Raw genomic sequence first — 11,347 nt, forward strand, 5'->3', positions numbered from 1 at the left:
AATATGGTGAAGGATGACTCCTCTGACCATATCACTTTTTTCAGCAATGAGACAGCAGGCATGGGGTTAGCTAACTGTAACAGCAGCTTTCATGCAGTCATCACAGTCCACCCTAGGCAGCTCATGCATGGTAAAAACACACTGAGCATGGCAAGTCAAAAATAATTATCTATTAACAGAACATTTCCATTACAGTAGTACCTAAGTGGAAGTTATTATTTGCCTATTCGGAAAAGAGAAAAGTACTGCATGAGGCAAGCTGGCTCTTACCTAAACGGTGGTGGTAAGTGTAAACATTAAAATATAACCTAGCAAAACAAAGCAAAAATACTGTATGTGTTAAGGTTGTACGTTAGCATATAATATTGCACAATAGATCCTTAATTTCCACACACTTTTTTCCATAGGACATATAAAGAATATGTCAAATAATTTAATAATATATTCTGAAAATCATTTGTTTGAGGTATGCTGACCTTGTCAGATGAGTTCCTTGCACACTGTATGCAGCCTGACTATTCTGTGTTCATTTGCATGCTTTCACTTACCTCAGTGACTGAATTAAAGTGATTGTGTATTAGTTGTATCTTGCTGATTATTAACGTTGCTTGGGTTCGTTCCGAGTTGTACAGTCCAATCCTATTCTGTCTGACAATAGCAATCAGTATGATGTGACGCGTTGTGTTCAATGACCGCATTTACTCAATGATTGCAGTTGTAGGTTATCCATATCTACACCATTGCATGCACTTTAGAGACAATTTGGACAGGGCAGTGGAGTTCAGATTTTTGCGAGCAGCCCCCTTGCGGCCGACCCGGTGGGTGACGCGAGAACCGCAGTCTCCGCCCCCGTGCCAGCTCTGCTTTTCATCCTGCGTCACCATTTCAGTGCACAGCGCCACATCTTTTACAGCCACTTGATCAAATACGGTTGCGTCTCAGGTCTCCGAACCTAGAAGGTAAGATACACGATTCTTCCGTATGATCTGCGTAAGGAAATGGCTCTGATGATTTCGGTGCTTGAACGTAAGGACGTACACCCTGAGCTTGCCGTACGGACGGATACGGCCCACCGCGCCGGTGATTATAGAGCGTCAAGACGGCGCCCTCAGTACGATCTGGCGTAAACCGTGCGTCTGGTGGGTGGTGACAAAATATCTAGCGAGTGCACCACAGGGTGCGTTTTGTCCACACAATAACCGATCGAGGATCAGTTTACACAACTGTAACCCCTACTCCAAATATTGTCGTAAAAATCCTTAGCTGATCCGGGTCCAGTGCTTTGGGATAGACTATCTACACATCCGTGGTAGCTAGCTAGTGTGGGATAATAATCACTGACGGCCGGCAATGTTTTGCCACATCATGTCATTCTAAGCCAACAACAAAGCACGGAAATGGTTTATCCTCTTAAAACTGCATTTCAGGCCCCATCATCCATCCACATAATTAACAGAACAAAATTAAGGGCACTATAACTGTTAATCTGCTAACTGGCTAACTTTCGGCTATGTTGTATTTGTATTATGGAACTCCGCTCAACAAACGGTAGGCTACTATTTGGACCCTGTTAACTTACAGCAGCTAAGCTAACTAGCTAGCTAGCAGGTATGATACATATTAAAAAACTCGAAGCTGTTTTACGTGTAGGCTACCATAGCTGGTTTTCCAGCTAATGTAATGTTAACGAACATCATTGGTTGCATCTCGTCAGGCATAGTTGCAAGGACTAGCCTAGGAGAAGCTGCCACTTCCTAGTAGCTAGCTAGCTACGTTAGACTAACTTAGATATCCCTACGTTAACTGTTAGTCAACTAACTACACTTCTCAGCCAACTAGCTAATTTAGCTAGATAGCTAATGTTGAATAAGCCAACGTTAATAAAAACATTTTTAAAGTCTATAGGCAAAAGAAACTCTGACTACTTGCAATGCTCGTTAGCTCGTAGCTTACAAGTCAATTTACGTATTAACATTCGTAGCTCATGAAATATTATTGAAAGGTTTCTATTATGTTGATGTCTTACGTGCACCAAATAACTTTGTGGTAACAAATAACCTCAAATCAGTCACAGTGGCTACCTGCATGACTGTTAGCTAGGAGCTACCCTGCATCGTTAGCTAAGTTTAAATCAAGATGTTCTTGTAACATTTTGCTGCTAGCTAGCTCCGAGAAAAAAGAAACATCATACAACTTATCAGGCTTCCCTTGTGTACAAAATAAGTTTCAGGAGGATGTTTTTTCTTGCAGCACATGTCTTTATTCACCTGAATTTACCTCAGGTGGGAAATTGAATCCATGGCTTACGCAGTCAGTCAGCCAGCCTGAACGTCGACATACGTCAAGAGCCAACCTTACAGTGATGTTTAGTTACAGTATAGATTTGTGAATGCAGTACTGTGGCTCTTCAGCCCAATAGCACGCCATGTTTACTTTTAACCCTCTTTGGGGTGAAGCAGACACATTTAATTCAATTTATTGCCTTTATTGAACCAGGTAGGTAATTTACAATGATGGCCTGATATAGTTCAGGTAGTTAAAAATTCAAAACACTCAATAAATCATACAGCTTGCTTACTACAAACCCATAAAAATACCTTGTCAGTTTAAGTCTTTAGGTTTAGCACTCAGTCTGAAATTTCTGTATGGTTGAGCTTAATGTTAACTGGGCTCCCAGTCCTGTCTAGAGTAGTAAAAGGACCTGAAGGTTCTTGAAATGGTCAGATGCTAACTAAGTAGCTTTAAAGTTCTTGACTTCTATTTATTTTGGTCTGCTTTTTTAAGAAAATAATAATAATTTCTTGAATTTAGGGTAATGATACATGAACAATACTTGTAAGATACTTGAATTGCTTGCATTGGTAATTGCGAGAATGTTGTGTTGAGTGCTTTACCTTTCTTTCCCACCCAGTGAGCAGCCCGGCTGACTGCAGCTCCAGCCATGGCCTCTACCGAAGTCAGCATGCATGTGGAGGAAGTGGTTGTCGTGACAACGCCAGACACTGCGGTGGATACAGCAGTTGTGGAGGAGGTGAAGACTATGCTGGTCACCACAGAGCTGGCCCAGCAGGGGTGAGTGTTTTAGTATGCCAACATGCCTTGCCTTGATATGAGAACTGCAAGAAGGGCCCTACATTTTCCTGCAGCATCGCAAACTATAGCTTGTCACTGAGGATTGGGTCTGCTATAAGCAATGATCAGTGTAAGGTTGGCTAATGATGTAGCCAAGATTGAGGCTCAGATTGTCAGCGTGTTTGTGCTAGCTGGACTACACCTGGAATCTAGGCAGACTTGAATGACTGGCTTACTACTTATAGAAGGTGGCTGAAAAACAAACTCTATTTTCATCTGCATGATCATTTGCTGTGGGGAGCTGGGAGGCAGCCACATTCCATGTTGTCTTTTTCACTTGAGTTCACATTGGTATAAATGTTACATGGTGATCCATACAAAACAGGAAATGTGACTGACTGGGCCCAGTCTGAAAACAAACAACACCTATGACCCCAATCAAAATACAAGTTACAGTGAAACAGCTGTCCATTTAGTTAAAAAGTCAATTTGGGGAGACCCAACGGAAATTGTCCTTTACATATTGTAGAACAAAGATGTTGCCATTTTACATCTGAAATTTAAGCAACTGCATTTCAGGAGCTACAGTGATATATCAACGAATATCTTCTTTTTACTGGGCTATAATTTGAGCTACAGTATGTGGTGGAGGGAAGGAAAATGTGTCCACTAATGTGCACAAAGCTAATGTAGATTAAATACCTAATTTAAGTCGTAAATATTTTTTTATATGACTGATGCTAATTTTATAAGTTACATGGTTTTATTATGCTGATTAAGGAAGATGATAAAACAGTATTTTCTGAGTTTGTGAATAGCCATTTTCGTGTGATATGGGGTATGCTGAGAAGATGAACAGATTTCAAGCAAAAACGCATTTTAATCGTTAATTTGTTAATAATAGTTCATTTGCCAAACCTGCTGCAAGTATTCAATGTTTTGACTGAGGCAAAATGCTTCTTAGTGATAGACTGCTTTATTATTACTACACATAGAATATTTAAATAGCATTTGAATTGGCATTGTCCCATGGATTTTCATTATTATATCGCAGGTAATCTTGAATCCAACATGCCTGCAAACGGGTTCTACTGTAATATAAATTTAAATGTTATGTACTCGTGTGTTTATTTCAGATGAACTTTGAATGACTTTTGTATGCCCCTATCTTTATTGGTATGTCTCCTATATTTAGAAATATATCAGTAGTTAAAGTGAGATTGCCGAAATATATTTGTGAATTGGTTCAACTGTATATTTTGATAATATAAGTTAGAAATAAATAAGTACTTAAAGCAAAACCATTAGGTAATTCTAGACCTTGCCTAAATATATCCAGACAGTTGACAGTAAACATATTTAGATGAGTTATTTGTGTAAGAAACTAAGTATTGAAAACATGTACACTTACTTATGTTTTGTAAATTGGTCTGAAGGTAAATAATTTATCTGTTTCCTATCCTACCTTGTCCTCCATTCTGAAGTGCATCTCTGTGAATATGTTTGGCAGTTGACCAGTTTTTTTGTTTTTTTTTCATGGCTCTGAAGTTTTCGTTTCAGCCTAAATGATTGTGAAATGCTTTTAAATGGTTTGTTTCGTCTTCCTGTAAATATGTGGCATGGCCTAGATAACCTCTGTGGATTGTCTGCTATTGCATGCCTTATATAATACAGGAGGGAAATCAAACAACGATCGTGATACCTTTCCACTCACAGAATATTGAAAGTACCATAAGAAGAATATGTACAATGTTTGCAATGTGAAAACCGGTTGGTAGTTGTCATAGTCATCCAGTAACCACATTACTAATAATGCATTTGAAGCTGCTCAACTGTCCATGATAGTACAATTTGTGATAGTACAATGTTAATTTTCTGCTCATTCAACCAGATCTGGGCTGCTTAGATCCTTTTGCTAGTCATTATTATTTGTGTACCATTATTTGTGTGTCAAATTAAAGCAAATTCCAAGTGCTATTATTGAAGCGCCATTTATGCAAATTAAAACAAGTGTGAAAAACTAGCTTTTTACTTAATTTGTACATTCAGAGGTAACTTGGCAGCAAGATCCATTAAAAAAAAATTTGTGTGCAGACAGGTGAGATGAGGAGAAGACTCAAATATAAACTAATGCAGCACAGAAGATGAAACTTTGACTCTCGCTCAAAAAGTATCTTCTGAAGGCTGACGTCACGTGTTTCTGTGCTTGCTTAGTACTATGGAATTGGTGAACTGTTCTCTCTAACTATTTGGATGTGGTTGCACTGTGACTTGAATTGCATTCATATTTTAAAATAGAATTTCTCTTGACATTAGCGTCAGAAATAAAATATGCAATTCAGATACTGCAGTGCACAATACATTTCATTACACCTGCATACATACGTATGTTGATAAAAACACAAGCAGTGCAGTGAAATGAGTCGTTAATTTGACACGGATAGCAGTAAGAGGCGTTCAGCAATGTGCTTGGTATTTTTTATTTGTGAACTATAAATTGTTTTGTTTCCTTTAAGGAAAAGGGCGTCTCAGATTCTTGTATGACATCAACAGATGTTTTGTTGAAACACAATAATTATTAGTCAGAAGCCTTTATCAGCCCCTCCCACTGGTTGTCTAAGGAAAACAGAAATGTAATTATGTGTAGAATATATATATATATATATAGCACCTGCTGGCATAAGTATCATGAGTCCTCACTGTAATGTTTGTCTTTTTTTAAGGATTACAGGCAGTTCTTCCTGTGGTCATGTGGGTGTTTGTGATTGTTGTTCAGGGAAGAGATGGTGGAGGAGAACATGGAACATGAATCTGAAACCTCCACCTTCACCGCCACTCCCATCCTGGAGAAAGAAGCAGTCATAGGTACCACACTCAACTGTTTTTATGGGTACTTAATGTTGAACGACACGGTCCAAAAGCTAATACGCTAATATAATTCCTATTTAAAGTGTTAGCGAGAATCTGATTTATCGATTTTTCCCCACTGTGTCATGGGGATTATTCCCCCCTTTGACCCTCCCTCCCTCCCCAACTCCACCCTTTCATATATCTGTGGTATATGATAAGCAGTGACAGGATATGTTGGGCTTATCTTGTTGGAGCAGTCTGCCTATAATGTTGCAGGATTGTGTTTCCGATAAACACTTGTTTGTGCTGTGTAATTCTGTGCCCGTAAATGATATCTCGTCAAATAATAAAACGTACGTTGTGTTATGCCAGTATGTTTGCTGCAAAATAATGTGCCTTGTCAGTGTGTCACCATTAGTCTCCTTTGACCACCTTCAGCAATGAAGCTGTCCGAAGAAGTCGAGAATATGGAAGCAGAAATTATATACCCCATAACCTGTGGAGATAGCAAAGCTGCCCTCATCTGGAAGAAGTTTGTGTGTCCTGGAATTAACATCAAATGTGTTCAAGTGAGTACTCTACGATGTACGATTTTTCCGTTTGTGGTTCTGAGAGACGTGTTAAGCATAAGGCTCCCAACCCACATGTTCGTCCTCTTTCCTAGGCATTCACATTCATTTTATAGACAAAAAATAATGCTGTGAAAACCCTGACCTATATCCTTCATGATTTTTTTCATGATGAAATGACCACTGGGGCAAGCTACCAACAACATAACGGGAACACCTCTTTCTATGACCTTGAAATTCTCTTAATATGTTATGTTTATTGGGGAATGGAACATGTTCTCCCAACCAATGGGAATCAAAATGGATTGTTCCTCAGTGTTCTTGAAATGTTTTGTGTTAGCTGGGATATTGACTGTCTGTTTTTATTACATGCAGTACCATGCATAGTAACAAAACATTTTTTGTCATTTAAAAATTGATGTCATGCATTTTGCCATCCTAATTGATAAATCTGTTTTTGGTTGTGTGTGTGTGTGTGTGTGTGTGTGTGTGTGTGTTTTCTTTTTCCTAGTATAATGAACACCTCATCAGTCCAAAGGAGTTTGTTCATCTGGCAGGGAAATCCACACTCAAGGACTGGAAAAGAGCAATTCGCTTGAATGGAATCATGTTAAGGTCTGTTTTTAAAGGTGCTCCGCTTCAACAGTAGTCACCTTAATGCAGACATCCCCTACGTGGGTTAGAAATCAGGACAACAGTCTAATTACAATCAATTTTTATCACTTTGCTCTGGAGCACTGTAGCACAATGCCTGCACAATAAACATGTATGTATTTTTCTAAATATCCTGGAATTTGTTTCTTTTTTGTGGGGTGGGGGGGTCCGTTTTCCCCTACCTTTAATTTAGCATTTTTTTGGAGTACTTACACTTGTGTGATAACCACATTTTGGGACTTATGTACAAGGCGCAGGTTCAGTTATCTTTTTTCTTAATTCTTCCTGACTGTTCAGGAAAATAATGGATTCTGGAGAACTGGACTTTTACCAGCACACCAAAGTGTGCTCCAACACCTGCCGCAGTACCAAAATCGATTTAGTGGGCAGCAGGACATCGTTTAGCAGTCAGCAGTCCACAGAGTACATCCCTGTCACCCCTTCTTCAGCAGATGGTAAATGCCATTAATTCTGTCCGAGCCTTTTTCCATGTTCCAGCTCTCTGTGTTGTGATTGTTGCTTAAACTATTGTTGTTTGAAAATTTTTATTCATTATCTCTATTACAAAAGACTCATTCTTATTTGCAATAGATTAGTGGTTGTTTTGAAAACGGACTTTCTGTAACTATAGTTAGTAACTAAATTAACAAGTAAAAAAGGCAACTACCGAATGTCTCATTCTGACCAGGTTTATATAAATAAATTTGAGATTGGATCCTAAGTCAATTTGTTGTACTCGTACATTAAGAGTATCATTTTGGTTGCAGTGAATGGATCACCAGCCACATTCACAGTGGAAACCACAGAAGAAAGCACCGAATGGGTTACAACGATAGGAGGTGGGTCTTCGTTTCTCTAACTCCAGGAAATGCTGCATCAGAGCATGCTCAGTCCCGGGCTAATGAGCTACAGTATTCATTCAGCTGTAGTCTGTATTAGCTCTGTGGCCACGTTACATACACTTGATGGATGACCTCATTAATTGATTAGTGTAAGAAAAAGGATTAAAAATTAACCATGCCAGAATTATGACAAATTAAAAACAAGAAAAGTGTTTAAATGCACATTTTCAATTGACCTTAAGTAATTATGGAGCAAAAACCAGCCCACACATGGGACCACAGGACTTGGGGAACAGTGTACCAAATCACTGTTAGCGACTGCCTGTGGCAGCTTAAAAATCTGCTCTTTTCATTTCTTGAAAAAAGAAGATACAGTAACTTTCTGGCGAGGGCTGAAGGACGCAGGACTCTTGGAGGAAGTGGTTGAGGAGTTTCAGAAGGAGGTGAAGGAAACATTGAAAGGACTACAGGACCGCATTCAACAACCGCCATTGCAAGTCACTGGTGAATATCGCAAACCACAAATGTTGTTGATTCATGTGCTGCTGATTCGTGTTAGATTCACCAAGAGGGAAAAACTATTTTAAAAGGTAGTTTATTCACCCCCTTGGAGTGGTGGAAAACCTGTGTTTCCAATGTCCTTAATCTTTGTAGTGGCATTGACATTTTAGGGATAAAAGTCAAACAAAATGTACATTTTACTGCGGAAAATAGCCATTTTTAAAAACAGCAAAACTGGTATTTTTGGATTTTTATTTTGTTAATAATGTCTGCAATGGGATTTGTTACGCAAATTCTACTGCTTTACATTTTAGAATTGTAGGACAGACATGGGACATGCTGATAGTTGTTCCGGTTTGGGTATTTCATCATTGCAGGTGCTGCTGAGTGAGTGACTGACTGACTGAGTCAGGGTGCGTGTCAGTCAGTCAGCCAGTCAGGCAGTTGGTCGGTCTTTTTCCTGGGCTTCTTGTTCAGCCGCTGCCACAACCATGATTTTGCGAAATCAGATTACACTGGAAAACGTGATGGCCTGTTCATGGAAGCACCACAGCTGTAGCCGATTAGACGCTAAGATTAGATGCTGATAGATATTCTGTCTGAACTGGTTAGATCTGTTTTGTTGCAGATGCAGTGCTGCTGAACAACATAGTTCAGAACTTTGGCATGCTGGACCTCGTGAAGAAAGTCTTGGCGAGCCATAAAAGCCAAATGGACCGATATCGGGAGCAGTATACCCGCAGCTTAGTCGGTAGGCGTAAGCACACCGGCACTCTCCACAGTGGACCCGGTGCATCGTGTGATTTAACGCCGGTGTTTTGCTTTTTTTACCGTTAGCCTTGGAGCAGCAGTGCGACGAGCACCGCAAGCGAGCCAAAGAGCTGAAGAGCAAATCCCAGCACCTGAACAACGTCCTCATGACCCTGACGCCCGTCTCCGCATCGACGGCCCCCAAGAGGCCCCGGCTGACGCGGGCCACGTCCGGCCCGGCCTCGGTGGCCGCCCACGCCGCCGGCCAGCCCGCGCAGATCACGCTGACCTCGAGCCTGCCGGTGGGCCAGCTGGCCGGCCTCTCCCTGGACAAAGTGGTGTCGGCCCTCCAGGCCTCCGGCATCAACAACTCCCAGCACGCGGCCGCCTTCACCGCGGCCGGCTCACCGCTCCTGGGCGGCTACACGGTGCTGGCCTCCCCCGGCGCGGGCATCCCTGGCGCGGTGGAGATCCAGCCGGATGCCTCCAACCTGACGGTGCTGAGCACGGCCGCCATCCAGGACGGCGGCACCATCGTCAAGGTGATGAGCCCCTTCCAGCTGCTCACGCTGCCGGGGCTGGGCGCCGCCCTGCAGAACGTAGCGGGCGCCGGGGGCACCATCGTCGCCATGCCGACCGGCAACATCGAGGCGGTGGTGGCGCAGGCCGAGGAGGCCGCCATCATCGAGGTCAAAGAGGTGGATCAAATGGCGGAAAAGCAGTGAAAGGCCGAGCGGCCGCCAGTACGGCAGGCGCAGAGCCACCCGGAGTGCCCAATGTCTCGCCACTAAGCTTAGGGAGCGTATTCCAGCCGAGCCTGACCTGGAATGTGTCATGACTACTGTTTTAGTTTTGTTTTTGTTCGTTTAATTTAAATGTATTTTTTTTGTCTTTTTGTCTGTCTTTCGTTTTAAGATGTCGAGATCAGACTTGGTGGTCACCAATACGCAGCTGCTCATTGGTCAGGTGTGAGGGATTGTTTGGTGGACCAATCAGGCAGTGGCATTGCCCATGTGGTTATCATTTTAAACCAATCACATTTCATACAGCTGACTGAAGTTAACAATGTAAAAGTTCATGTCTGCACTTCAGCAGCAACTCGTCTTAACTGTATGTTTAAATCGGTGACCCGATAGACATGGCATCTCCAGGATGACAAGGATATTGAGTATTGTTAAGCGATTGCTCGTGTGCAGTTAATTTTTTTCTTAAAAACTTCTATTTTAATCTTTCAGATTCCTTTTTGTGAAAACAATACAGGGTAATTTCCCGTTGTGGAAAAAAACTTGAGTGCAAGTCCGGCTGCAGAAAATATCCCAGTTTGAGTGTTTGGTGTAAATGTAATACATGCCATTCTAAAGCAGTGCTGAGACATAGTGCTTGTGCCTTCTCATCCTTCATTTTTTTAATTGCGAGGAACTCTGGCTTACATACAGTGTACCTAAACAGTATTTTTTCTTCTATTTAAATGAAACAGTTTTACTGGTAAGCTGTAACGGCATTATGTAAAGGAAATAACATTGTTTTGTCTATGCTGAATTGGAGACGTGCTGTCTTCGCCGAAATATTAATTGCAACAACTCCCGTAAACACCCGAGCATTTGAACCCAGCATAGTGGTTTAATATTTTTTTGAACTGAACTTACCAAGAAACTGATAAAGATTTTCAAACGCTGTGACATGCTGCACAATTTCAAAAACGTCCTTTCCTAAGACATACTGTTAAATGCATTACGAATTTTAACTGTTTATTACAAGGTTTTTGTTTTGGGTTTATGTAAAACTGCCATAACTGAAATTGTAGATAGTTTACACTTGAATAAAACAGTCTGTAAAGTTTACATTTTGCTAATGAATTGTACATTGTATAGTTATAAAATATGATCTTTGTTTGTAGCTATTTCATTATATCACATTGTAAAAAAATAATAAATAATTACTGCTGCCTTTGGTATTCAATTATTAAACAAAAGTTTGTTGAAAGTAGTATCCAAAATAGCTTTGTTCTTGGAATACAAAAGGTAGAACTGGTAGAACTGCTTTGATATAAGGCATTAATCATTTTGTTGTGTACATAGAATAAAAGTGTTGTTTACATTTTGAATTCTC

At 40.8% G+C, this 11,347-nt stretch overlaps 1 protein-coding gene across 5 annotated transcripts; it reads left to right on the top strand.

Annotated features, from left to right (window-relative positions):
• The first annotated feature begins 817 nt into the window (after positions 1 to 817).
• Positions 818 to 11,342, top strand: gmeb2 (glucocorticoid modulatory element binding protein 2). Of its 5 annotated transcripts, none has more exons than XM_035387745.1 (10): positions 818 to 959; positions 2,912 to 3,072; positions 5,849 to 5,937; positions 6,361 to 6,491; positions 7,003 to 7,106; positions 7,443 to 7,600; positions 7,913 to 7,984; positions 8,354 to 8,491; positions 9,117 to 9,239; positions 9,326 to 11,342. In XM_035387745.1, the coding sequence occupies exons 2-10, from the start codon at positions 2,942 to 2,944 to the stop codon at positions 9,961 to 9,963; spliced, it is 1,584 nt and encodes a 527-aa protein (XP_035243636.1). In that variant the 5' UTR covers positions 818 to 959; positions 2,912 to 2,941; the 3' UTR covers positions 9,964 to 11,342. The 5 variants fall into 5 exon arrangements, with proteins under 5 accessions (XP_035243636.1, XP_035243639.1, XP_035243637.1 ...); XM_035387748.1 differs by having other exon boundaries at positions 8,357 to 8,491; XM_035387746.1 differs by lacking the exon at positions 818 to 959 and adding an exon at positions 1,311 to 1,548.
• Positions 11,343 to 11,347: the final 5 nt, after the last annotated feature.

The sequence above is a fragment of the Anguilla anguilla genome, chromosome 13 (genome assembly GCF_013347855.1).
Source record: "Anguilla anguilla isolate fAngAng1 chromosome 13, fAngAng1.pri, whole genome shotgun sequence".
In the NCBI taxonomy this organism is placed as follows: Eukaryota; Metazoa; Chordata; class Actinopteri; order Anguilliformes; family Anguillidae; genus Anguilla; species Anguilla anguilla.